Source organism: Hippocampus zosterae, chromosome 7 (genome assembly GCF_025434085.1).
Source record: "Hippocampus zosterae strain Florida chromosome 7, ASM2543408v3, whole genome shotgun sequence".
Lineage (NCBI taxonomy): Eukaryota > Metazoa > Chordata > Actinopteri > Syngnathiformes > Syngnathidae > Hippocampus > Hippocampus zosterae.
This window is the reverse complement of record NC_067457.1, coordinates 173721-200654: the sequence shown is the minus strand read 5'-3', so window position 1 is coordinate 200654 and position 26934 is coordinate 173721. Positions and strand designations below refer to the sequence as shown.

Here is a 26934-nt window from a genome sequence, read left to right as displayed (position 1 = left end):
AGATATCGGAACACCTAATGGCCTGAGGGGCGAATGAGGACGCTGCATACACGCAGCAATCAGATTTATTCATCTCAGACGTTACAAGTTCCTGTTAGCCAATGGAATGTCAGGATGATGCGGTCCTGAGACTTGACTGTAATACACCAGTTCTGACACTAGAGGGAACAATCTACCAATTTCAGCAGCGTCGTCACCTGCCTGGCTCGTAATAGAAATGGTTTCCATTCATTTACAAAGGATGCAAACGCATCTTTACACTTAGTCACTGGGCGGCTTAATGAAATACATCCAACAAATATCCATCATGCTTGATCGGGTCAATGACTTGACGGACGTGCTCATTCTTTCTGCCGTGTTCCAAACAATGTAAATTCACAGTGGTAGAACTGCATCAAAGGCCTAATTTTCTGTAACATGTTTTTTTTTAGAGTCATTAAAGTCTAAGTTCATTTTGGGCGCATAAAACATGGGGAGGAAAAAAATCCTGCCTTTTTAGCACCCGCCCCCCCGCCACCTCCTCAAAAAAAAGTGGCGGAATCCCAAAGAATGATGCACGCACTCCTTGGTGGAGAGGGATATCGGGATTTTTTTGTTCTTTTTTTCCGGGGGGATTACACATTCCTGCAGGGTGGCATCATGCTTCATATCAGGGCGCAGGGGAGGGAAAATGAAGTTGAAATAGGCGCCTTTGCAGGCCGTCAGGTTGAAAGGACTTTTGTGCAAGTGTGGGCAGTCAGTTCAGAAGAAGAAAAAAAACGGAGTCCTACATACAAACATGCTGTAGACCGGATGCAGTAGGAACGATAAAGCAAAAGGGCAAGCAACAAGGTCAGCGGTGTAATTGCCTCCTAATGTATAGGACTGCATAAAATGGACATCTGGCATTGGCGAGTGGGTAAATTGCCTTTGCCAGACATTCCAAACGGGTGACACACTCGCGCGCGCGCGCTCACGTTGAGACACAGACCAGACTCACTTATTGTCTTGCCGTCCACAGTTTAGCATCGAAAGGCTGCATTCCCGTACAGTCGGATGTTTGACAACGCCCAAAATCACTCAATGGAAAGTATTTTATTCGATTTCGATTTGCAAAATGTTTTCCGCAACACCGTTTGTCATGAAGATCGAATGAAAAGGTCAGCCAATGATGTCAAGTGAAATAAACGAGCTTTTAGGAATACCCACCGCCCACCAGATCACGGAGTGAGATGAAGCATTTGAAATGATTTGGAGTTCAACGTAAAAAAGAAAGAGAAAGCTAAAAAATCATCAAAAATCAAATGCCTTACATAATATGAATGGCATAATATGAACAACAACAGCAACACGATCATGCAGTCAGCTATTCACGAAGAGGTCGCGCCGGCTGCGCAGGCGGCACGGCTTTCCGAGGTGTCCCTGAACGCATCGGCGAGAGCCAGGGCTGCCGCTTGGCGTGGTGCGAGTCAGTCGAGCCCTTGCAAGCAAGTCGCGGCCGGCCGCGGCCAGGCGTTCTCCTCTTTCGTTTGCCCCACTCGCTGGACTCGCCTGACCCAAACTTGATACGGAATCCGTGCCGGATGTAACTTCTGCACCCGTCGGTAAGTTTGAGCTCCGACGTCTTCGAGTATGAATGGTCACGTTTCCTGGAGCCTTGCTTGTTTGTTCGTTTCATCGTCGCACTTGCTTGTTTGGAGTGTTGGTGCAAAAAGTGGCCGAATCGCATGACTTGACATGTGCCTTTATTCGCTTGAATAGCCGTTGCCAGCTTTGGTTTGAAGTGATGAAGTTGCCTTTGATCACCGAGTGCTGACTTGGGGGGAGTTTATCGGAGGGAAAGTTGACTGGAAATAAATGTCGACGTATGGCAAACGTAACGATGATCGTGCGGGACTGAAAGAGTTGAAACGTTACCTTTTGGATTTTTTTCTTGAGCTTTTGTTTCCAGTGACGGGCTCTTAAAATGTGACAGTTGCATGCTTACTTTCGAGCTCATATTGGAGCAAACACGAGTTTGCGCCCAAAATACGACTAATGTTTTTGTTAACAATCTGGTCAACGGAGACCTTAATCTTGCTCATTTGTTCTGTTTTCAAACAACCAACTCGATTCAACCTTTATGGAGGGATGACTTAGAATATGGACCAACAAAAACACAATTTGTATTTTTGACAATAAAGTCCCCAAACAATGTACTAGGAAGCCCGTTGGCATTTTGCTACTATGCCATGGTGCTAAGTGTCCTTGGGTGTCTCGAAAGGCGCTTATAAATAAAATGTATTATTATCATTATTAGGCGAACACAATGTCAAAACAAAACGCCGGAGCATAACTTTGACACCAGTGCTTTGGTTTGAGTGGAGTCCACCTCGATTACTTGCACATTTTCTGAGGCAACTCTTTTCAGAATCAGAATCAGAATCATCTTTATTGGCCAAGTATGTAGAACACACAAGGAATTTGTCTCCGGTATAACACGCTGCACTAGTATCATTGTAAACAACAATTTGTAATTAGAGTTGCAAAAAAATCTAAGGAAGGCTAAAGTCAATCCAATGATACTGCAAAAGTGTTTCAATCGATGAATCGAATAACGCAAATTATTCAATGAAATTAAAAAAAAGGATCAATGCAAAATATCTGAGTGTAAAATGGGGTATGTGTATTATATATATATATATATATATATATATATATATATATATATATATATTATGTGTAGCGAAACATTCTTTGTTTTGAATGAACTAACTTTCAAATGACTTCAAAGAAATGATTGCGCACTGATTGAGGGTGACATGTAATGGTCCCATTTGCATAGCAGCACAAAGCGGTGTTGCGGAATGTGATCCCACGGAGGCCTCTTTGGGACTGTGGCACCTCATGGCAACATGGCAGGCGGTGAGTCATCGTTGGGATGAATCGGGAGACCGCGCACGTGAATGAACACGGGCGCAAAAAGAGGCTTTTGTGTGCTCCTGGCGAGATTTGGGAGCGCTTCCGAGCACGACGTCGCCTCGCCTCCGCGTGCAATTGAATGCACTTGTTGAATGTTGTTCCATTGGAGTGCTCCCACCGACTCATCGTCAAAATGTGCAGATGTTCTTTAAAATAAATCCAGAGCGACCGCTGACCATCCGGATGCACCGGCGTGATTTTGAGTAGCCCGGCGCGACGAGCCGCCTCTTGTCGGACTGAAAGCTCCTCGTCAGTTTGCGTCACAAGCGCAAAATTCCTGCTGTTGGAGGTTAATTGGTTTCCTGGAAGCGTGGCCGCAGGCAAGAAGAAAAAAAACCCCAAACCGACACTCCCAAGTGCTGCGCTTCCTGTCCAGACGATCCAAACGTCTTCGAATGTGTTAATTGGTTTCGGTTGATATTTAGATGATTTTTTTTGCGGTGTGTGATTCATCAAAGCTTGTCAAACGTGAAGTAGTGTTGGCTGCCCGGTTGGTGAATAGTGCGCTTGTGTGAGCTTTGACACCCCCCCCACCCTCCAGCTGACATCTTTCCGCCACATTCCCACTCACCCTCAGCCTCCTGCCTGTTTTTCTTTTTTTGTTTTAGGCTCCATATCCAGATAATGATTAGTCCAAATAGGAATTATGGGAGTTATGTCAGGTATGTAGCAACAGTGGTGTCAAACATATCCTCCCACGTGCATTTTAATGCTCGAGGGACACTCCGCAATGAATGAGTCAATTCTTTCTTCATGTGAGCAAACATTTTTTTTTCTTGTGCTTGTTCCAATCCTCCTGATTTTCCCAGCAAGTAATAACAATTGATTGATGCGCATCTGAGGGTCAGGTCTGAGATTTGCTCTTCTGTCCCCACTGATTGCAGTGCAGTGTGCAGTGCAGCGCAGCGCCCCAAGTGGTGCAAGTAGTGAAAAGCACCCCAAAAGTCAGTGGGGTCGCCATTTTGAATAGTCACAGTGGAGAAGTGGGGTCACATCCACTTCCATCCTCTTTCTTTGAACAAGTTCAGGCACAAGCTGTAAGTAGCGCGACGCGGTGAGACACATCACTGTACGTTGTGCAAGTTATTGATCAGCAAATGTCAATATTTCCCCTCAGATACTGACCGAGGAATTGTTGAATAAGCTGGAGAATCAATAGGGCTGTGACGTGTGCCTCATTTCATATGGATCATTGGATGTCTACAAGAAAGTCTTTGGTCAAAAGACCAAAGGGTGGATTCTCATGGTCACGTTTTTACCGGAGGATTGTTTAGCTCACTGCTCGTATCCAATGCGTATGGCTTTCAAAGGGGAGGCTTGGTAAGTGACTTGGGTGGTGCTCAATGAGAATTTTGGCTAGCTGGTCACTCCATTTGTTTTTGAAACGGCGCTGGCTAAAGTCTCCGTGTTGAGTTCCTCGTTCCATGTTTGTCTGAGGGGGGGAAGGGGGGGTCCTGACCGTTGGTTCAATAAAGCATTTGAAAGTCCACCCGTGGTTCTTTTGGTTCCACTCGGCATGCATTGAGGGAGTTTCTGATGACAGGAAATGAGCAAAGCCTAGCACGTTTTTGGATGTGTGTGAAAAAGTCCGAGGCCCGCAATTGAGCTGAAAACAAAACAAAAAAAGTTGTAAATGTCAACCAGCTTCCGATGCAGATACTGTAGTTTTGGGTAACGTCTGCTCCATTTGCCCCCCCTTCAGGAGCTGCAGTGAAGACGTTGCGCCCTGTCGAGATCCAGCTCCCTCTTGGCCTCCTCGTAAGCTGCCACCATGAACCGGACTGACTTTTAAGGAAATTCCTCAGGCCTCCCGGGTCAGCCCTCCTGCTTTTCTGCACAAGCTTCGCTTTCCACAAAGGACGCGCGCTTGAAGCGCTCTCGGGAGACCGGCGGGCGGGACACAAACAAGGCCGCCGTGACACGCTGTCAAATGTAAAGGAAGAAGAACAAACTTTTGGCGCGTTGTGGTCTGCCTTGGATCCCTCCGATTCTCCGGGTGAGTACGACGCTCGCAATCTCGGCACGAGCGCTTTTTCTCAAGAGCTCATTTCTCACGAGCCGGCCCAGATCAGTCCACGCAAGCGCGCTGGCTCCCGTCACGCATCGTAAAAGTGCAGACTTCATTTCCTTTTGCTGCTTTATGGCGTCAATAATTGGAATGGAAGCGGGCCGGGAATCATGTTGCCGCCGCGTTGTTGGGGGGGGGGGAGGGGGAGCCATTTCAGATGGACAACCGGCATTGAGTTAGCTGCTAGCTTGGATGCGTTGAGCGTCATCAAGGGCAAATGGCTTCTTCTTTTTCAGCTGGTAAAGGAGAGACTCATCCGCGGCAGCCGCGATGGCCGGCGAAGAGAAGCGCGCGGCACCTCCGTCCGTCGCCGTCCAGCCCGGCGGAGGACCCGGACGCTCCGACCTTGGCCGGCAAGTCCGGTTGTGGCCGCCAAAGCCGCGCGGCATCCCCGCTCTCCTTCGCGACAGGAAGTTGTCGCGCGAGAGCGTTTTGGGCTCTCGCCAGCGCAGCCCAGAGGTCGGCCCTTCTCCCGGGCGACTGCCGGGCGAGGGAACGGGAGCCGTGGCCTCAAAGCCCGCGAGAGTTTGCGAAGGATCTCGGTGCCCGCCGGACTTTATAAATGAGGGGGCGAAAGAAGGCAGAAGTGGTCCCCCCTGCCGCTCCGGCGCCTCCCGGCCGGATGGGCCGCGTCTGCGTCGCTCCGGCCTGCCCGTCTCGCCGGCGGATTTCCAGCAGGTAGCAAACGGCGGCGCCTCCGCTTTGGAATTGTAAAGGCTGAGGCGGCCCGGTCGGCTCCGCAGCCGACCTGACTTGATTGCAGACTAGGTAGTAGCCCAAAGAAAGGCCGACCGTCCGAAACGCTCGCGTGGGGCCCGAGCCGCGTCGGCCCGCTCATCCGTCCTCTGTTTTCCACTCGCAGACGTCGCCCTGCCGCTCCTCCCGACGCAGCCCGTCCGGCGAGCCCGACTCTCGGGCGCCCTCGCCCCGGCGGCCCGGCCGCAACGGACACGTCCTCAGTCACCCGCTCGCCGACGGCTTCTCCATCTTCGAGCGGCTACGCGGCGCCGACGGGGGGGCCGAAGAAGACCCGGAGAACTCTGAGTTTGTCCGGAACCGCAAGGAACGTTCCACGGTCCTGGTGAGACGCTTCTTGAAGAATAATCAGAAGGTAGGGAAGAACCCTTTTCGCGCGCGTGCCGTGTCTTCTCGGAGCGCCTCCCGCCGTTGCCTCGCTGAAGAACGGGGCGCTGACGACCTCGACCGCGGCGGCGCTAAGAGGACTCCTTTGTCTTTCCGTAAGGTGACCAAGTGGGTGTGCGCCGGCACCCGAGCGATCGTGCGCACGCTGCCCTCGGGCCGCATCTCGGAGGAGGCCCGGCGGGACGTCATCCGCCGCCCGACGTGGCCACCCGGCGACAAGGACGTCCCGCCGATGCCGCCGCGCCGCGCGGGCGAAGACCTGCGAGTCTGCCGAGGGCTCTTGCGCTTCGTCCGGGCCAAGATGTGCCAGGTAAACGGGAGCCCAAGTCCCGCTTGATTTTCTTTCTTTCTTTCTTGAAGTAAAACATCGGGAATGAGACACGCCCCGCCGCGTGTTTTGCGTCGCTCCGACATCTCAACGCACAAACAGGCTCTTTGTTCAGGCTGCGGAAAAGTCATTTATTATTCCCTGCTTAGTTCTGCTCTCCCCGTATTACTGACAGGCCCAGTGACTGAGCCCTGTGTGTGTGTGTGTGTGTGCGGGCACACGCACAAGTGGGACACACGGCGGCATTCAGGGCGCCCGCAGCGTGCTTTCTGACTTTGGCCGAGTGTTTTTACGAGGCCTTTGCGTTTGCCGCAATTCGGCTCCAGCGGAGCCACTTTAGCGCTTCTGTTCAAATGAGGGGGCGCGGCCGGCATTTCCCGCTTTGTGCGAACCCTCGGCCCCGCAATACTACCTTTTCACTCGCACTCGGCTCCCCGTGCAAAGTTCGTGTTTGTTTGCTTTCCCCCTGTGGGGGCTATCCCGCAGCCGCCGCGTGTTTATTGGCACAACTAATGACGCGAGCCGAAGAATACGAGATTTTATGGGGCCGGAATATGAGCAGGGAGCATTCAAGCCAGAGAAAGAACATGCCATGGGGGGGCGGGGGTGGAAAAAGTCAGCGAGAAAGCCCTTTCCGTAATTAAAAGTCAGAAACCGGGACACTTTGTGAGCAAAAGCCATGTTTGGAAAATCTTGTTTGGAAAAAATGCTAACGTAGAGCATTGGCGATGCCCCCTGCTAACCATTTGAGTCGCGGAGATTAGCCACCGTGTAACAATACTCCCAGTCATATATTCTTTATCCTCTGCCATTTCTGTCACCCGGTGATGAGCTGAGACCGTTCTTTTCATTCCCAATGTCCGGTGGCTTGCCAAGCAGATAGCTTCCTTCCGCTCTGGATTTGCGGCGGTGAGTTGGCAAAAAAGTGCACAAAAACTTTTCACTTCTCATTGCTGGGGAAATTGGCCCGGTCGAGGGGCGCGCCTCGTGACCAATATTAGCATTCCTTTCTTCTCTCCCCGTGTTGTTCCCCCACAAAGGAATGTGCCGAGCGGGCCGTTTTCTCGCTCGGCTGCGTGTTGCGGCTTAGCCGCAGATTAGCACGTGCGCGTGCCATGACTGCTATGCTCTCAAACAGCGAGTTTGTTTTGGCCCAAACGCACGCTGGTGACAAGGAAATGTCAAAACTGCATCATCAACTGTGGGGTCCCCCCCCCTCACCCTCAATTTCATTGGGTGCGCATGCGCTGGCAGCTCAGGCGCCTGGCCGACTGGAGAACTGCAAGGGGGGCGTGGGGTCGTGTGATCTTGAAGGCGTTTCACTTTCTGAGGCGCCGCTTTCAAAGCCGCATTGAGCCAAGGCGCCTGTTCCGTGACGTGACGTCATTTGAACCGAGCTGCGCCTGCTGCTGCTGAGCTAGTGAGCAATGGAAAGGCATCTCATGGCGCCCCCTGGCGGAGACAACTCAGCAGTGCGCATAAAATAAATGAGGAACCTGTCACTGTTGATCCGCTAGAGGGCAACGCTGCACGCCACGCGAGCGACCCCCCCCCCCCCCCAGAGACATTTCTCGTTTTTTGGGACTTGAAGGTTCTCAGTTAGGATTCATCTTGCCATGAAAACACACAAATGTTTTGGCGAGACACACGCGCACATGAGGAGGATGGATTTGCAACACGCTGGACAGCGCCGGCGTCTCCCCCTCCGTCTTCTTTGTGTTTAGAGTGCGCTGACCGATAACATCTCGCCGGCCCGTTGCGTTCTAACCTAATATGGGGGTTAACCTAGGCAGCGATATGGGCTCCCCCTTTTTTGCTCTTTCTCCCCCCCCGCTCCCGGCTTTTGCTTCCCTCTCGTTCTCTCTTCCCTTTGGCTCGCCTTGTTGATGCGGAGAGCACGCACTCCCACTCCTTCTTGCTCTCCTCCACCCTTTCTTTTCCTCTTTCAGAGGCAGTCTGACTCTTTGGCCAGCTTTGTCAGACGACGGGGGATTTGGACGCCGTCGTCCTCAAACGTAGCAGACCTGTAAGTCGGAGCTTGCTAGCGCCTTTTGCAGTTGCGTTCGCGCCGTATTTCCCCACACGTCAAGGCCAGTCTGTCCATAGGCTGCGCATGGCCGCCAAGCGCCCGGCAGGCCTCCTGCGAGAGGTCAAAGGTTAGCGCCGACGTCTCTGCCGCGTCTGAGACCGCCGACCAGAATAACAGAGTTCGTTTGGTGGCCACCCCTCTCCCGCCGAGCTGGGCGAAGCGCGAGTCGTCTAAAAGTAGTTTTCAGGAGAAGTGACGTGGCCGCGGGCCCTTTGAATGTGCGCTTCGTGGGAGACTACGGCGTCTTTGATGGGACGGGAGTGCTTAGTTTTTTTTTCTTCTTGATGCGAAGCAAGTGTGCATGTCCCGCGCTCGCTCGCTCGCCATTTCAGGACACGGATGTTTGTTTGTGCGCGCGCGTGAGGGCAGCTGCCGGCTGTCCGTCAGGGGCGGCGACGCGGCCCCCGCGGTGTCTTTGTTGTTGCCGGCCTCTCCTCTTACACTCTCCTACTTGGCTCCGTTGGATCAGAAGTAAAAACCGAACCCGTTCCTCGCGGTAGTGTCGTCACGAGCGCCCAAGAACAGCAAAAACAAATCTTCACATATGTCATTGGGTGCCGTGATTGGCCGGTCTGTGTTTCGGGGACGTGGCTCGGCTAACACTTGAGGTGAAATGGCCGTTTGGCTTGAAGTGAGTCGACGGACGTGGGACAAAAGTTTCACGGGGGCCTTTGTGCAGCAAAATACAAAGATGCCCGTGACGGATGACTTTGCCCCCCTCCATTGCGTCGGAGCCGGCAGAGTAGTAGTAGATAGTTTCTCGGGGACCGATGGTCGACGTGCTCGCGGAAGCCGCTGTCCCCCCGCCCCTTTTTTTTAATGCGCCACGGCGCACCGGCATCGCTGCGGCCACTGGCCGCCTGTAAACGTGCTCGCCGGTAGCTCCCGTTTCCCCTCGGGACGCGCCAGATCTGATGGGACGAGCGATTGCAGGAAACCCATCCCTGGAGTTGGGCCCGCCGTGTTTGTTTAATACTGGCGGCTGAAAGTATGAGGAGGAGTGCAGCTCGCCAGGAGCTGAGGAACCTGCAGGAAGCCAATGTCAGGCTTTTTGGCAAGCGTCTTTGCTTGCAGTCTTTTGGAACAAGCTCTTGCTAGCATTTTTCGTTTTTTTCTTCACGTACCGGAGTTGCTAGCATAAAAAGTGCCGCTTTTGCATCTCTTCGTGCTTTTTGTTGTGCTCCTCAAACAGGTGGCGCACAATGTTCAAGATGCCGCTGCACTTAACCTGACTCACCCTGCCAAGAAGCTCCTCCTGCTGCCGCCGCCACCGCCGTTCGAGTCTGGATGCGTCAGCCCGCCGCTTTCTTGCTGGCCACCGCCCCCCGTCAGCGGGCGTCCACCCGGACCGGCTCGGATCGCCCGTCCCCATCCCAGCCAGGGATCTTCTTCCGCGCCCAGGTTTGTAGCAGACGATTTTAGTTTTTGCATGAATAATCAGCCAAAAAGCAAAGAGAATTCCACGCGTTGTCTTGAACCAAATCCCAAAAGTCGACTGAGCTGCACGCTAACCCAAAATAGAAAAGGCCTCCGACAGGCCGGCGACTTCAGGCCGTTCTGTCATTCCTCATTCGGGTTGAGAATGCTCCAACTGACCCAGGAAGAACTTTGTCACGTCTCTTGGCAGATGAAGCAAAGATATTAGTTCCTCCTTCCGTTCCCTGGAAGGGAGCCCTTACGAGGGAATACTCCCTTTCGATGAGTCGCCGCTCTGAGTTCCTCCCTCTTTTTCTGTTTGTTGTTTTTTTTTCTTCTTCTAGGTTTTATCTCGCATGTGGTCGGAGGACATCCGTTTGCTCCTTGCTGACCGGCGCCCTTCTGGAAGCCACGGCGGCGCTCGGGGCCCGCTCCGCCTTGCCCTGCCCGTCGGGCCCGTCCCCCAACAGCAGCCACGGCGTGCTGAAAGGTGGGTGTCCGCACGCTTTTGCCACGACAACGACGACGATTGGCGGTCCCGGCGCTAGCTAGCGAGCAATGCTCTCAGGTCTGCTTTCTGTAGAGGGATTTCGCCGATTGACCCCCCCATGTCCCCGTAGCTTAACGACGTGTCCATTTTGGGTGTCTTTTTCCTCCGGCCTCAAATCTATCGACAGAGAGAAACAAAAAAAAAAACAGCTGACATCAGAGGGAGCCGGCGTTGGCGAGTAATCCCAAAAGTCAAATGACCGCGTGACTCAGCCAGCGTCCAGTCGATTACTCAGCTGCCTCCGCGCGCCGACATTACGCATGACTCGACCGTAAGCTGAGCCGGACGTGAAAGTCGTCGTCGTCCCCCCCCAATAGAAATGGGAGCGGTTTCAGCCTCATTTCCTGGCTAACACAATTTAGTGCGCCGCTGAGAAGGAAGTCGGTCGGGCCGCCGTCCCTCCCCGGGCTCGATATTGCCCTCTTTCAATCGACTTTTCTTCCCTCCTCCTTCTTGCGTCTCCCCTTCTGTCACCGTTGGACATTGTGTTGCCCGCCCGCCATTTAAGAGCCACTGACAGCCGACGCGGTGGGGAGTCGTCGTCCGGGGAAGTCTTGTTCGGAAGATTACGTATTGTTGACGCAACCAGACGCCAGCTAAAAATACCCGATTGAAAAGTCTCACGGGTTTCCGCAAAGCAATTGCCCGTTCCGTCCTCTCCTTCGTCCAAAGCAACATGGCGACAAATACGTTCACCGTTGGTCAAATCCAAATGCGGAAAGAACGTCCGGCGCTGCGTTTCTCAACTGGAATGGCAAAGGTCTCACGTCAGATGCCCAAAACACGCAAAGAAAGGGTCCGAGAATGAGATCATGCGGCCCGCGTGCGTGTGCAGGCTTTGCTGGGCTCAAAAATTGATTACGGAGGATAATAATAATCGCCTTGTCTTGAATGGACTGCCTACAGTGGGCGCCATCAAAAACGGTGAAGTGGACCTCTTGTTAACCTTCACGTAGACGTAGCATTTTTCTTCTTCAAAAACACTTTCAGGCTTCTCTTGAAAATGAGATGCTCATTCGTAGCCCTGGTGTCGTTTGATTGGTCGTCTGCTCGGCGGAAGGCTCGCACGCGGCTGTCAAGTATGTGGGCCGGGGGAGTGTCGAGTGGGCGGGTTATGGCGGCGGGGGGAGGAGAGCGAGGGAGTCAATGTAGTCAAGGGAAAGAAGGAGTGAGAGAGGGAGAGAGGGAGGCGCAATGCAAGGTCGCAGATGAGAGCGCCAGAGCAGTCGCGGGGGAAAGCGGCGCGCCGGCCGGAGGGGGCAAGGCCACCTCGCCACTCAAGCGTCAGCTGCGGTGGCCGCTCGTGAAGCCCTCAAATAGAAGCCACCTCAAGCTGTTCAGTAAGTCCAGCCGCTCTCCTCCAGCGCGTTACGCTAACGCGGGGCTTCGCAACGCTTCAACATATTTGCCTTGATGGTTCGGTGCGCGTGCGGGCGCACTGCTTTCATGTGGGCCATTCCTTCCAAGGACTCGACTGTACACTGTGACAGATCCACACGCCGAGCTGTTATGAAAAAGACAGCTTTTCCCAGTACTGGACTTGGGACGGGGTGGTCGCGCTGATGTGCGTCCACCTGCTGAGGCTAATCAAAGCGCAACGATGCTTGAGCACCTGTTGAGGCGGCAGGGAATTGATGGCGTGTCGAGGTTTTAGTCTTGAGGTTCATCCTTTCCTGTCCAATTGATGAGTTGATTAGTTGATGACAAAACATTCGGCATCCATCAGGAGTTGCACCAGTGGCCCCATTTCACTCTTCATAATTTGTGCATCCATCTTAGTGAAGGACATTTTTTTCTGTGTGTGTGTCCCACAGCACAGAGCTTCATTTTTTTTTTTCATTTTTTAAAGGCTCTGTGTCCCAGTTGCTTCGTTTGCTCGATGTCCTCTTGGTCTTTATCTTGCCTTTTTGCATCCAATGATAGTTTCATCTGAATCCGTTCAGGGGCCGCACTTTGTCGACGCACGGCAGCGACAGCCTCTGAAATGAGAGCGGCCCGCAATCTTGTTTGGAGGCGGGCCCATTTCATTGTCTTTGCGCGCACGATGCATAAACATCGGCTTTCTTCTCAGTTCTTTGCATGGCAAGGAAAGGTCAAGGGTGGCGCATAGCAATGTCCAGGTGCGTCTCTCTCTATTCATGAGCTGGAAGGATTTCGGACAAATGAGATGTACGAGCGCCTTTCATCCTTTCCGCTGAGCCTCTCGACGGCGTTTTGTCGCCGTCTTGGCTGAGGACGTCGATTGTCCCCCTGAGGCAAAGCAGGAATAAATTGATGATGAAATTCATGGCTCTCCTTGGGAGGCGGCCTCACTTTTGGAGGATTCTGAATCTGGCCGGCTGAAATTGCTGTTTTAGGCCCAAAAATACAATCTCTATTTTTTTCCCTAGTTATGAACGGCAGCTTAGGTTCGGCGGCAAGTAATGTCATGCGCAAGTTTTTTGAATTTTCAGGAACTCGTATCCACCAAACAGACAATGGTGACAATAAGCAAGTTTGGTTTTCCCGGGGAGCGGCGGCGCTGCCGTCGCCATGGCGACTCGTGCGAGCGTGCCCGCCTGCATTGTGGATTGCCGGGAGCTGACAATGACCAGAAAGGCGGTGCGTGTCATTTGTTTTTTTTGGGGGGGGGAACGCGCATCTCACCAGCGCAAAGCGCTCATCCAGAAAGCGCCGATGGTGAATCTGAATAAGGACAATGGACGCGCGCTTGAGGACAATAGCGGCAGCGTCCTCCGTTGGGAAGGGAGGACGCAGAGACGAGTGGGCTCCATTCGTCTCTGCGTGCTTCACAAACGGAGAAGCAGCTTTGAAATGTAAACACAGGAACCCGCAGGAACCCGCAGCGCTGATGGATGATGATAGCGTCTTTGAGATGAAGAACTGTGCAGGATATCCAGGAGGAACTTTGTCACTGTATATTTTGCTGCTCTTTATGATCGCCGCCTCGCACTTTTGGAACTACGGCTCTCAAGTTGGAAGTCTGGCTTAACCCCAACCCCCCCCCCCCCATCCCCAAAACGCACGTCATTAAATGATGGACCACGCCTTTAAACTGAAGTCGCCTCACAAAATTGCACTTCAAGTAATTGCATTTGCTTCCGATTTCTCCCCCCCCCCCCACAGAGCGGCAGCTGGCCAACAGCATGACCAGCGGCGGCGCTCTTCCCGCCAGCGCCAGCGGCATCAGCAAGGAGCTGGCCGAGCTGCGGCACCTGGTGCAGTTCCCCGAGGAGATGGCCTGCATCCTGACTGAGCAGGAGCAGCGGCTCTACCGGCGGGTGGGACCTTGGGCGGGCCCGGTTTCTCACGCGCCCCGAATGAGCGTCTGATATGGATGTGGGCTTTCCCGCTCCTCGCAGGTGTTTGCCTTGGACTACCTGCGCTTTCTGACTCGAGAGCTGGGCACCCCGGAGAGTCGGGGCAGACGGCACCCCGAGCTCCAAGCCTCGCTGTCGGCGCCCGGCGCGCCCACCCGCGCCAACGCCGTGGAGGACCTGGTGGCGCGCTTCAATGAGGTCAGAAACTGCGGCCGACAAAGGCGAACAACGGAACCAAACTTGTTTTGGTTCCGTTGTTTGCAAATGCGCTCGTCTTCAGCGGTGGCGCGACGCAGGCGCAACGCAAAGAGAGCCCGACCCTTGTCGTCGGACTCATAAATAACACATGCGCGGACGGCGACGACGGGCGCCCAGCATCAAAGTCATGGAGGGGGGGGATCGGGGCCTCGCCTCGATATGTGCGCGTGAGGAATCTCCCGCCCCGTATTACTTTTCCGCGCTGCATTGGATCTCGCTGCGGGCGCGCTTCCCTTTCAGCGGTCGGGCAGAGGAGTTGAGATGGCGAGAGTAACGCTAGCCGGCCGCTGATTGAGAGTCAAAGTGAGAGAGAGCATTTGGGCCGAGGCCCCCACCCCCCGACCCCCCCTCACGCATGCCGGGAAGCTGTGGATGGGTGGGGGGGCATGCGTTCCTTCATTTGGCCCCTTGGAAGTGAGACCGCGGCGGTCTTATTACGTAACGGTAAAAGATATCGATGCCTGTCGGGGGGGTCTGGCGCAGTCATGAGGCTCAAAGGCATTCACACAGCAGACAGATGGAGAGCTGGTCATTTGGCCTGTGTGTGAGCAATGCAGCTGATAAATTCTGATCATGATGATGATGTCAAGTTTTAGCAGTTGTACTGATTGATTTTATTTTGAAAGTCACAGATCACAGGAAGTAAAGCCAATGTGAAAGAAAAAAGTTTGTCGTCATGGACGGGGATTTGGACCCGGTCCCAAAACGCTTCCCCAATGCTCCGAGTTGCAAAGCTAGCGGCGCATTCCCGTGTTTTTTTGCAGGTGAGTTCGTGGGTCACCTGGCTGGTGCTGACCGCCGGCTCCATGGAAGAGAAGCGAGACGTCTTCTCCTATCTGGTCCACGTGGCCAAGTGCTGTTGGAACATGGGCAACTACAACGGCGTCATGGAGTTCCTGGCGGGGCTCAGGTTGGGCGCCGCGCCGCAGCGCAACGCCAAAAGTCGCACGGGAAAAATGTGCCGTGGCGGTGTGATCGCGCGCAGGTCCCGCAAGGTGCTGAAAATGTGGCAGTTTATGCACCAGTCGGACATCGAGACCATGAGGAGCCTGAAGGATGCCATGGCGCAGCACGAGACCTCTCGGGAGTACAAGAAGCTCGTCACCAGAGCGCTGAATATCCCGGGATGCAAAGTGAGTGCTTGTTGGTGCCACTTTCTCAGCTGTAGTTGCACTTGAAAGCAGGAAAAGGCAACTCCGGGCAAAGATTTCAAGAGCGATGGGTTGACTGCGCTTCCTCGGCAAACGCAGGTGGTCCCTTTTTGCGGGGTGTTCCTGAAGGAGCTGAGCGAGGCCTTGGACGGAGCCGCCAGCATCATCGGCCTTCAAAGGCCCGCCGACGACTCGCCGGAGGTACTCCGCCAGCGGCCGCGCTCGGTCGGCGTCGGGCTTCACCGCCGTCCTCCGCTTCTCGCGCAGTTTGTCTCCGACTACCGCGGACAGCGCGACTTTGTGTCCCGCGCCGGGCCGGACGGTCTCCACGTCCCGGAGAAAGAAGCCACCGTCAGCAACATCCTGCAGATCATTAGGTGGGACACAAGCCGTTTGGCTCCGGCGTGGGCGGCACGGTGAGCGGCTCGTCTCTCTCTGCCCCCCAGGTCGTGCAATCGCAGTTTGGAGGCGGAGGACCCCGAGGAGGCCCCCGCCGCGCCCTCTTCTCCAGCTTCCAGAAATGACTCCCTTCGGGATCGCTGCCGCTATCGGTATGTTTCATGCGCTGGAGCCGATTATCACAGATGCGTAAAAACCTGCGGGTGCCGTCGTATTTTTGAGTGACTCCAGGGTCCTCTCCAGACGTGAAATGTGACGATGACAATGGCTTTGGCAAAAGAAGCGGCCGCGTCCAGGAAGGAAGGAGGCTCTAGCTCTGCTCCTTTTCACGGCACGCGGCCGCTGACATTTTGGTCGGCACGTGGCCGCTGGCGTTTGCGCAGAGGAAACCTGCTTTATGGCCCCCGCTTCGGGATGCTTTCCTCCGACTCCGACTTCTTGTTTATGTTAGCGCACAGGATAAGCCGACTTGAGTCGGATTTCTTTTCCTGTCTTATCAAGAGGTTTTTTTTCTACACAGTCCTTCTTCTCTCACATCTTATTTGCCTCCCGGCCCCCAAACAACTCCAGTTCACAAACATTTAGGACGATGCAAGACTCAAAACCTGTCACGTAAGGGTTGTTTTTTGGGTTTTTTTTTTTTTTGAAACGGCTTTGGGCTTGATGAACACGGCCAGCTAACACCAGCATGAAGTCAATCAGCCGTCAATCATTTTGTAAAATTTTTTGCCTTGCTTTGCGGCCGGCGTTGATGCGTTGCGCGCGGACGCCATCTTGCAGATGTTTTTCGAGAGATGAGTTGACTTTGCCCGGTGTTGCGCGGACGCCTCTCCGCCCTCCCCTTGCGCGTTTTCAGGTTCACGGTGGCCGAGCCGTCCGATTCCCAAGGCGAGCCGTCATCCGAGCCCGCGGCTAACGAGACGGAGTTCCGGGGCACGCGGGAGACGCACCGGGCCTTTTGCCACGGCATCGAGCTCATTCCTTGGTAAGAGACGCAGAAAAAGAAATCTCAAATCCAACCCGAGGAAAGACACACAAGCGCTCTGAATATCAGCAGCCGGGACGGCAGACTGTTGCATGAGTTTTTTTTTCCAGGTACGTGCTGTCCCTGCCACCAGACGTTCACCAGTTCCTGCTGCAAGGCGCCACCGTCATCCACTACGAGCAGGACGGCCGCCTGTCGGCGCGCTGCCTGCTGAGACTGCAGCCCGACAACACCACGCTCACTTGGGGTGATGATCTCGAAGCGGGTGTCGCAATTAACGTTATTCGATCCACGGCGGTCGTTTTCTCTCACACGTCGAGTCAAATCTCAACTGGGTCCACAGATTGAGCGCTTGTCGAGGTCCGAGTGGCGGCCGCGTTTTAAATGTTTGAAATGTACGGCAGGTAAGGCTCAGAATGGGGGGGTCCCCGCCACAGAGCCGCCGCTGGGGCTGGGACAGACTGTGGTGGCGGGGCTGGCAGAAGGTCTGCTGGACCTCGCAGTGGTCAAGGTTCGTCTCCAGCTCGTGACTTGAAGTGACTTATTGGGGGGGGGAAGAATCCTAATTGAGCGGGCGTCTGCGCTTCCAGGCTGTGTTCCTGGGCCATCAGGGGGTGGACATCCACGCGGTTTGTTTGCAGAGCAAATTGAGCCAAATGACGGCGGAGGAGAACGGCCTGAGCCTCCTCTACGGCCTCGGTACCACCGACAACAGGTGCCGACTCCATTCGCTCTGGCGCTCTGCGCTCCCTTTTTATTTCTGGGAAAGCCACTCTCGGGGGGGGCCCCCTGTCCGCTCCATCTACTGATATGTGGACCCTGCGCCGCTTCCGACAGGCTACTGCACTTTGTGGCCCCCCAGCGCACCGCACAAATGCTTTACAAGGGCCTGTCGGAGTTGGTGAACGCGAGCAGGAAGCTGAAGAAGTTTCCGGATCAGCGGCTGCAGTGGCTGAGGAGGCAGTACGTGGCTTTATATCAGGTGCGGCCGCCGTTTGATTTTGCGGCGCGTCTCCTTCGAGAACGCCGTCGATAAGTCGGCCGGCCTTGGCCTTTGTCGCTCCGTTTGCCAGGAGGAAGGCCGATACGAAGGGCCGACGCTGGCCCAAGCCGTCGAGCTGTTTGGCGGCCGCAGGTGGAACGTGGGTGCGAGTGGAGGAGATAAATCGGGGGCCCCCAAAAGCAGCCCTCTGGGAACCAACGACAAGGCCAAGAAGAAGAAGAAGGCCCTCGTTCGGGTCGGTTCTCTTGTGCTGTTGAATGTTTATCACTCCCCAGCCCCTTCCTCTCGGACGGCGCACCCGCACGACGGGACCTGGCTTTTTTCTTTGGATTTTTTGTGCGCCTGCAATCTCCCGTTCTGTCGTTCTTCTACGTCTCTCGTTCGGAAGGAAGCTGCCGCGATTGCCATGGATTTCATTTGTTTGACCGCAGGGAGACAGCGGGGACGCCACGGACGACGAAATGGTTTGCAGGAAAACGCGCAGTTGTAAAGAGGGACGTTACCCAAACGGACCCGAGTCGGACGGCGTGGACCAGGAAGATGCAGGTGACCTGGACCTCTTGAGACCTTTTAAGACAAAGATTCAAAGCCATCCCAAGTCACGTTGGGCCTCCATCTTTGTCCCCTGCGCAGACGATGGCTTCCCCGGACCGTTCTCCCTCACTTCCAAAGGAAGTCCCGGATCGCTTGCCTCTTGCTCCTGCTCCTGCCCCTGCTCCTGTTCGTCCTCCTCCAGTATGGCCGCCTCCAAGCAGTGCCGCCCGCAATCCTCCCCGGTCCTTTCGGGGGGCGCCAAGGCTCAATCGGGGTACTTTGACGTGGAGTAGGCGCGAGCTCAGCCAAAGGTTCCATGCCGTAGCCGTTGTGTTTCTGGTGAGCAGGGCGTGGAGTAGCAGGTCCTGGCACGGGCGCGGCAAAGGCTCTTTCAAAGGCTTCCAGAACCTCATCGTCTCTGACGGCACCATGAGCTTCAGCGAGTTTGTGGAACTCTTCAAGTCTTTCAGGTGGACCTTTTGCATTTTTACAGTTGCGTCTCATCCATCTTTTTTTTGGGGGGGGGGGGCACCGCACACGTCGTTCTTAAGAGCCGATGATGTTTTCTGCCAGTATCCGCAGCAGAAAGGACCTGAAGGAGCTCTTCGACACCTTCGCCGTGCCTTGCGGTCGCTCGGCTGCGGAGTCGGCTCCCCTCTACACCAGCCTGAAGATCGACGACGGGGACGCGGGCCTCCAGCCGGACCTCGGTACTCTCAAGGAGCATTTCCGCCGACGGACGCGCATGTCCACGCCGTCCGTCCGTCCGTCCGTCCGTTCTCAAGGCCTCCCGCCTCCTCCCGTAGACCTTCTGACTCGGAACGGCTCCGACCTCAACCCGTTGGTCAGGACCGGGCGGCAAATGTTGGACGAGCAGAAGCAGATCTCGGACGCCATCGCCGCCGCCAGCATCGTGACCAACGGGACGGGCGTGGAGAGCGCCTCGCTGGGCGCCTTGGGCTTGGCCATCCCTCAGCTCAACGACTTCCTGGTCAACTGTCAGAGGGAGCACCGCAGCTACGACGACATTCTGGCCATGATACAGGTGAGGAGCACCACCGTCCCGGGAGCTGCCGTGTCGGGATCGCTTCGGATTTTGCACCGGGTGAAGGGAGGCGGCCGTCGATGGTACTCACGAAGGCCATTTGTGTTGCAGACGTTTGAGCCGTCGGCCCACATGAGGCTGATGGGCCGGCTGTCGTTTGAAGGCTTCGCGAGGTAGGCCGGCGGCGAGCTTCCGCCCGGAGCTCCTTCGGTCCTCGCCGCTTCAAGCTCCGGCCTTCTCCTGCAGGTACCTTATGGACAAGGACAACTCGGCCTGCCGTAACGACGAATCCGCGCTGAAGCCCGAGGAGCTGCGCTCCCCCCTGTCCCACTACTACATCGAGTCCTCTCACAACACCTACCTGACCGGACACCAGCTCAAAGGAGAGTCCTCCGTTGAGCTTTACAGCCAGGTCAGTTCCTCGGCCCTTCCCGTCGTGCCGCCGATGCGTCTTGCGCTCGCTTCGAGAGGCTGGCGTGGAAGTTGTTGACGTCTGCTTGGAAGGTGCTGCTGCAAGGCTGCAGGAGTGTGGAACTGGACTGTTGGGACGGCGACGACGGCATGCCGGTCATCTATCACGGGCACACGCTCACCACCAAAATTCCTTTCAAGGTACAGTCAGGGACAAAATGGCACTCCAGTTCCACGGAATCTTTGCGAACGACTGAACGCGTGTCTCTCCCGTGATTGCTCAGGACGTGGTGGAAGCCATCAACCGCAGCGCCTTTGTCAACTCGGACATGCCGGTCATCCTGTCCATCGAGAACCACTGCTCCCTTCCGCAGCAACGCAAGATGGCCGACATCTTTAAGGTACGGCCGTCAAATAAAGAGAGGATCTCCCCCCAAAATGCAAACTCCTCCAAGTTCGTCAAATCAGAAAGCGCGGCGGCGCACTTGCGCAAATCATCTCGCTTCCCTTCCCGACAAACGTCTTTTTTTGGCAAGGTGCGCTCCTTATTTCCCCCGTCGCGATTCCTAGTCGGTGTTCGGGGAGCGTCTGGTGACGCGCTTCCTCTTCGAGGGCGACTTCAGCGACGAGCCGCACCTGCCGTCGCCGCTGCAGCTTCGCGGGAGGATCCTGCTGAAAAACAAGAAGCTGAAAGCCCACCAGGCGCCGGTGGACCTTTTGAAGCAGAAGGTGACGCGCCCCCCCCTCCTGCCTCCTTCCCTTTCCTCGTGCTTGTTGGCAACTTTGCCTTTCTTCTTGCAGGCTCACCAGCTGGCCCACATGCAGGCCCAAGCCAGCAATGGCTCGCCCGCAAGCCACGGCAACGAGGACGAGGAGGAGGATGAAGACGACTACGACTACGACTATGAGTCCTTATCGGATGGTGAGCGCGCGCGCGTGACCCCCCCCCACTCACTTGGTGTTCTTTGGCTCTCCTTTGGATATGATTTATTGTTATCATTTTTGTTGTTGTCATCCTCCTTCCTGTCTGTCCCACTTGCCTTGACCTCTTCTTCGCTTAGCCGATGTCCTCAATGCCTCTACTGCCTCCTATGGGCTGGAAGGTAATCCTCGATGTCCGCCACCGCGGCCTCGGCGTTGACTTTTGCCTTGCTCGCTGCCGTCCGTGTCTCGCTTCCGCTGCTCCTGATTTTTTCGGAGGGGCTCAAAGTCATTTCAATGAAGCCTTACGGGCTGGCGTGCACATGACGTAACTGTAGTTGAAGTGCTGTGTGTGTGTTTGCCTGCCTCACTGCATTCACTTCCTCCAGCCCGACCTCCAAGAGAAAAAAGAAAAAACAAATCCTACGAATGACAAGCAACTTAAGAGAGAATCAATCCCCAAAAAATAGTTTCCTGTGGCTTCCAGTCCAAACTTTTTTTTTTTTTTTACATTGTCTGGATGCTTTCTTCTTTTTCCGCCAACACACCCAGCTCCCTTCTCGCTAGCCTCCGTGCACCATTTTGGTCCGTGACCTCGACTCATCGGGGAAACAAAACAAAGCCATCTGGTTTCTCAGGCCCTCCGCTGCCCCCGTGCTGAACAGCGGAGCGGGGGAAACTACCCGATCCCACTCTCGGCACCGAGTCTCTCCTGATGCCACACTCTCCCCCTCCCACCGACCCTTCCCATCTTTGTTCCTTTGCATGTTTGTTTTGATCGTTCCCATCCGTTACGACGTGTGAAGAATGAGTCTCGCTTGGACTGAAACAGAAAGCCGTTATTTGAGTCTGTGTGATTTTGCGCCATCCGGATCTTGACTATTGGGCGTTTACTCTGAAAACAAAAAAAAATATATATATATATATATATATATATATATATATACAGTACAGTGGTTGGTGTTCACAGATAACCTGCTGGAGGAAAAATCAGAAGGGAAGAGCTCGCTGGACAAAGAGGAGCAGCCTGTGGACGAAGTGCCCAAGCGTATGAAGAAGGGTGACGGCGACGGCACGCCGAGTAAAGGAAAGGTCAGCGCACTTTGGCCCGGGGTCGCGCCCCGCCGCGGTTGTGAGAAGAGCTTCTCTTTGTTATCCACGTCGCCGAGACCGTAAATCAGCGTTTTCCTCTCAACGCGTCGATCCAGTTGTTTCCCCGACATTGAAATGGTCCACTGCGTGAGAAGGGAACAGGAGGCCATCACGTTAGCGTCGGCCTTTTTCGTGCCTTTTCAAGCACGTGAATTAAAACGACGACTCCAAATCGTAGATCTCTCGATCAACTTTGCGGGCGCCGTTGTCTCATCTTCCGTTGGGTCGTTTTTATGCGTACGTGGTGCAAAAACAGCGTTTTGGTGAGCCATCGAAGAGGTTAGCATCGAAAGAGTTCAACCCCCCTCCCTCCCCCAGCCTCGCCTTGGTATTGCTCCTGATCATTCCGCCCCTGACCCCCCTGCCTGCACTGCCAGGTGTTTGACATGGAGCTGGGCGAGGAGTTCTACCTCCCTCACAACAAGAAGGAGAGTCGGCAAATCGCGCAGGAGCTGTCGGACCTCGTCATCTACTGCCAGGCCGTCAAATTTCCAGGTGAGCGCACTCGCGGGGGATTTTCCCCTTTCTTCCGTGCCGAACCGCACCGCTCGCTCGCTCGCTCTCTCTCTCTTCTGCCCCCGCCCCCGCCCCTTCGCAAGATTTTACAAAGTACCACCGAGTGGGGATAATGCTGTTGTTTTTTCCATCGCAGTTTATCATTAGAAATAGGCCCGCTCGTTATTTTTGGCTGATCTTCCTGATTTGCAGGCCTGTCCACGCTGTCTCCGTCCGGTTCGGCCAGGGGGAAGGACCGCGGCAAGAGCAGGAAGTCCATATTCGCCGCGGCCGCGCCGCGCCCCGGCCCGACGGGGGAGGTCTCGGCGCAGAGCCGCGCGCCCGGCAAAAGTAGGTCGGCCGGGAGAAGCGCGGCCTTCGGAGACGAGACCCGTTTGGTTTTAGAAACATCGCTAATGCTAAGGCGCTAATGCTAACGTCAGTGTTGATGTGCCGACAGCAAATAAGCGTCGCGTTGTGGCAGCCGCGTTCCTTCAAACGATGAAGATTCCCCGTTTGGTTTTTCACCTCTAGGCGGCGCCGAGCGTCTGAGCTGGGACGAGCAGCAGCAGACGACGCCGCCGCCGCCGCAACCGACGTCACTCAGCGCCATCATCCGCACGCCAAAGTGCTACCACATCTCCTCGGTCAATGAGAACGCCGCCAAGCGCCTGTGCCGGCGCGACTCGCAGGGGCTCATCCGGCACACGGCGCGCCAGCTGCTGCGGACGTACCCGGCGGCCACCCGCATCGACTCGGCCAACCCCAATCCGCTCCTCTACTGGCTGCACGGCATCCAGCTGGTGGCGCTCAACTACCAGACGGACGGTGGGCAAAAGAGCGGGAGCAAACGCCGACGAGCGGCGGCCGCTCAAGTCTCTTCTCCTTTGGCCGCAGACCTGCCCATGCATTTGAACGCGGCGCTGTTCGAGGCCAACGGCGGCTGCGGCTACGTCCTGAAGCCGGCCGCGCTGCGGGAGCCCGGCCGCCCCCTCGCCCGGCGCGTCTGCCCCGCCGAGAGAGACGCCGACGGGAGCGGCCCGGCTGTCTATTCCCTCACGGTGAGCGCGCCCGAGGTTTTCGCCCGTTGAGTGCCTGTGACGCGGCGGCACCTTCAAAGCGCTGCGCTCGGCTTTGTTTAGACAGCTGGCCCGTGAGGTGCGCCGTTCGTTTGACTTGAGCGGTCCCATCGTGAGCCTCATCCAGTTTTTCAAAGAGCCTGTTGCGTGCAACAACTTTGCAACGTTTGGCCTGGTTCCATTTGGAATCCAAAAAACAAATGTCGCCTCTAACTAAAAACGGAACTTCCTCCCCCCTCCCCAAGATCGTGTCGGGCCAGAACGTGTGTCCGTCCAACGGCTCGGGCAGCCCCTGCGTGGAGGTGGACGTGCTGGGCGCGGCGGGCGACGGCTGCCACTTCCGCACCAAGCCCATCCACCGCAACGCGCTCAACCCCATGTGGAGCGAGCGCTTCCACTTTGCCGTGCACTCGGAGGAGCTGTGCTTCCTGCGCCTGGCCGTGGTGGAGAACAACAGCTCGCAGACCGCCGCTCAGCGGACGCTGCCCCTGAGGGCCCTCAAACCAGGTCGGGAGCCGCTCGGACTCGCCGCCCGCCGCTTTGTCCTCTGACCGCCCTCACCGTCGGCCGCCTTTCAGGTTATCGACACGTGCAGCTGAGAACGCTACGCAACGAGCCCATGGAAGTGTCCGCGTTGTTCATCTACAGCAAACGGATGCAAGAAAGTCCGCCGGGCGCCGCCACGTCTTCTTCGTCCCAGGTGAGATGGAGGCGTGCGTTTTTTGCTCTCCATGGGGAAAAAAAGAAAAAGAAATCCCATCTCCACGCTGCGTTGACATTCGTTTTCGGGTCTTGTGTGGTTCCATCAGCCGTCGGAGCCCGAGGAGACGAAGGCCTCGCAACGGCACAGAGTGACGCTACACGGAGCTCCCGGTCCGGAACCTTTCACCGTCTTCTCAATCGCAGAGCACACCACCAGCAAACAGTTGCTAGACACGGTCGGCGGCACATGACGTTGAAATGAAAGCCGGCGCCCTTGTCACGTCATTTCAGTTGACCCCCCCCCCCTTCCTCCTAGATCGCGACCTCCGAGGGGAATCTCGCCGACTACTTCCTGTGCGAGGAGACGCTTCCCCTGTCCAAGGAGCGCGGCTGCGCTCGGCGGCGCCCGCTGGCGCCCGACGAGGAGCTGCTGCGGACGATCTCGGGCTGGGACGCCGAAGATGGCCACGTCAGGCGCCTCGCTCTGCGGACCAGAGAGGAGGTACGCGGGTGTGCGGGGGCCACCGCCTTTGATTTGAAAGGGCATTTGGGATGGGATTTCATCACGCGGGCGTACCGAGCAAAGTGTCCTTCTGATGCCATCCGTGTTCTGCTGCTAGAATCTAAACGACGACAAGAACGCGGCGGCAGAGGGTGAGGAGGAAGTGTTCACCTTTGGTGGGGGGAGAGCAGGACAAGGCGTCGCGGAGGAGGAGGAGGACATGTTTTTAGTCCAGGTGCACGAGGTGTCCCCGGAGCAGCCCCACACCGTCATCAAGGCTCCGCGCCGCAGCTCCGCCCAGGACATCATCCAGCAGGTTAGCAGGAAGACGCCGAGTTTGCTTTGCGGAACGTTGCGTTCTCAAGCCCCCGCCGCGCGCCCCCCCACCAGACGCTGTCCAAGGCCAAATACTCGTGCAGCATCCTGTCCAACCCCAACCCCGCCGACTACGTCCTGGTGGAGGAGGTGACCAAGGACGCCTGCTCCAAGAAGTCGTCCGCCGCCAAGCCCGTCCAGCGCGTGCTTGCGGATCAGGAGTGCGTCTACCACGCGCAAAGTCATTGGAGGGGCGCCGGGAAATTCATTCTCAAGCTGAAAGAGCAGGTCGCGCGGCTTCATCTCTCCTGGGACTAACGCGGCGGCGGCGTGAGTAACCATCTTGTCTCCGTACGCCGGTGCAGGTGCTGCGCGAGGACAAAAGGAAGGTGATGTCCCTGGCCAGCGAGCTGAAGAAATTGACCGGCCGCGGTCGCGGTGCGGCGGTGGATGGCGCCGCCCACAGTAAGGACGAGAGGGCGGCGTGCCGCGCGCCGCTCGGCGAGCCGCACGAGTGAGCTTCTGCTCCGCGCATGGGCAGCGCATCGGAGCTACGGGACCAGGTGCGTGGAAAACGAGCTCTATGGAAGGGTTGATCACTGGCCGTGCAGTGCCACTCTAACCGACCCGTCGTACCTCCGCAACATTGGCGCTCAACAACTGTCGCCTTTGCAGGGTACGCGAGCGAGAGCACGGGGCCGAGTCGCCGAGGGCAGAGTGGGGATGTCGCCCGCAGGCCCGGTCCTGCTCATCCAGCGGAGGGCAGCAAAGACCCGACGCCATCCCCGCCTCCTCCCTCGGCCCGCGCAAGCTTCACGTCCTTCACAACTGGATGGAGGGACGGAGATTGTCGCGGAGGTGACATCCTTGCGGCCCTGTTTTCTCGCTGGCTTTGAAGGAGCGCGCCGCAGAGCTGGATCGGCGGCGGCGGCGGCTTTGTGTCCAGGACCTTCGGGGGATGGGTCAGCGCGACGGAGGCCCGCCGACGCAAAGTTTGGAGACGAGCCTGCTTCTTAATTCCTGTCTTACTGCGTCGGCGCATCGTACGGTCGGGGGAGGTTTTGGGCGGGCAAAACACGTCCAAGAAATGCGCATTTCAAGGTTGAAGCGGAAGGCGGAACCTAAACATCAGCATTTAAGGTGCTCCTATTTTTCACACTGACTGACAAGCGGATTCATTCGCTATGAATGTTTGTTTGCCCTCAAAAGTTTGCACTTGTTCTGTCGTTTTTGACTTTATTTTTCTCCCTAATTTCGTGGCCGCGTATTTCTTGTGGACTTTACCGGCAGGAGGAAAAACAAAACAATAATAAGAAATCTTTCAAAAGTAATATCGTATAAATATGTCCGGTCAATTTTAGTTCTTGAGAGAACTGCAGCATCAAAGATTTGCACAACGGCTTCTTCTTTTTTTTTGGTGGGGGGGGGGGTTGTTTTTCCCAGGCTTGAATGTGATGGAATGGTCCAAACAACAACAAAAAGATCATCCCCATTTATTTCTTTGGATTTCAGCCCAGGTGAAAAGTTTGATTTGGGTAGCCAAACCTCAAAGGTTTGATTTGGCTTGACTCGACAAGGTTTCCCTTTTCGCTTTGAACAGATTGTGATGAAGATGTTTGTCATCTCATCAGCGACTTTGCAACATGTGTGGGGCCACACGAGTCTTTTTGAGCTGGAGAAATGTCACATTTTGGATGCTTTGTTGAAAGGGTCTTTCTTCCGAGAAAAAAAGAAGACGCGACAAGAGAACAACACTAAATGCTTTCATGGCAGACGAGCGCTGTCGTCTCTTTTAACTTTGAGCGGTTGTTCGGTGGTCAGTCACATTCCAACTTGCAACATTTTTATTCCTCAAAAGAGAGTTTTATCGTTCTGGTTTAATCCGCTCTAGAATAGACACAAAGAATGAACATACCGTAGTTGGGTTCATTTAGTCAAGGGCCCACACCATTTATAATTTTGCCTTTTTTTAGACACATTTTATTCATGAAAGAGGAAGGGATTCTGTCTTATGGGGTTTTCAGCTCTTTACTCCCCACAGGATGTATTCTTATTATTCTTATGTATTTTAGTGTTTGAGACGGATGTTATTTATTTGACATTTCAAGCCCTGGTTGGCAATGAACTG

At 55.4% G+C, this 26934-nt stretch overlaps 1 protein-coding gene across 3 annotated transcripts; it reads left to right on the top strand.

The window, feature by feature from the left end:
• The first annotated feature begins 1320 nt into the window (after positions 1-1320).
• On the top strand, positions 1321-26078 carry plce1 (phospholipase C, epsilon 1). Of its 3 annotated transcripts, XM_052069308.1 has the most exons (45): positions 1321-1583; positions 4643-4936; positions 5245-5686; positions 5871-6119; positions 6252-6461; positions 9761-9969; positions 10329-10474; positions 13661-13815; positions 13897-14052; positions 14877-15022; positions 15098-15245; positions 15363-15464; positions 15531-15640; positions 15710-15814; positions 16519-16647; positions 16758-16894; positions 17052-17158; positions 17238-17362; positions 17485-17629; positions 17721-17885; positions 18082-18196; positions 18284-18473; positions 18532-18654; positions 18758-18894; positions 18991-19229; positions 19341-19402; positions 19476-19641; positions 19734-19841; positions 19925-20041; positions 20211-20369; positions 20442-20562; positions 20702-20743; positions 21532-21653; positions 22091-22208; positions 22422-22559; positions 22743-23036; positions 23106-23269; positions 23533-23794; positions 23866-23987; positions 24097-24225; positions 24306-24491; positions 24610-24807; positions 24882-25094; positions 25172-25271; positions 25482-26078. In XM_052069308.1, exons 3-45 carry the CDS (start codon positions 5279-5281, stop codon positions 25700-25702), a joined length of 6798 nt encoding a protein of 2265 aa, XP_051925268.1. In that variant the 5' UTR covers positions 1321-1583; positions 4643-4936; positions 5245-5278; the 3' UTR covers positions 25703-26078. The 3 variants fall into 3 exon arrangements, with proteins under 3 accessions (XP_051925268.1, XP_051925270.1, XP_051925269.1); XM_052069310.1 differs by lacking the exon at positions 20702-20743 and having other exon boundaries at positions 18284-18458; positions 25172-25369; positions 25482-25616; XM_052069309.1 differs by lacking the exon at positions 20702-20743 and having other exon boundaries at positions 18284-18458; positions 20211-20562; positions 25172-25369; positions 25482-25616.
• Positions 26079-26934: the final 856 nt, after the last annotated feature.

Excerpts from the sequence above, each read along its gene's own strand:
- plce1 (XM_052069308.1), top strand. The coding sequence starts at position 5,279 with ATGGCCGGCGAAGAGAAGCGCGCGGCACCTCCGTCCGTCGCCGTCCAG. Across the intron at positions 6,462-9,760 it reads TCCGGGCCAAGATGTGCCAG|GTGGCGCACAATGTTCAAGA; the intron begins GTAAACGGGAGC and ends CTCCTCAAACAG. Across the intron at positions 18,474-18,531 it reads TCGGGGTACTTTGACGTGGA|GGCGTGGAGTAGCAGGTCCT; the intron begins GTAGGCGCGAGC and ends TCTGGTGAGCAG.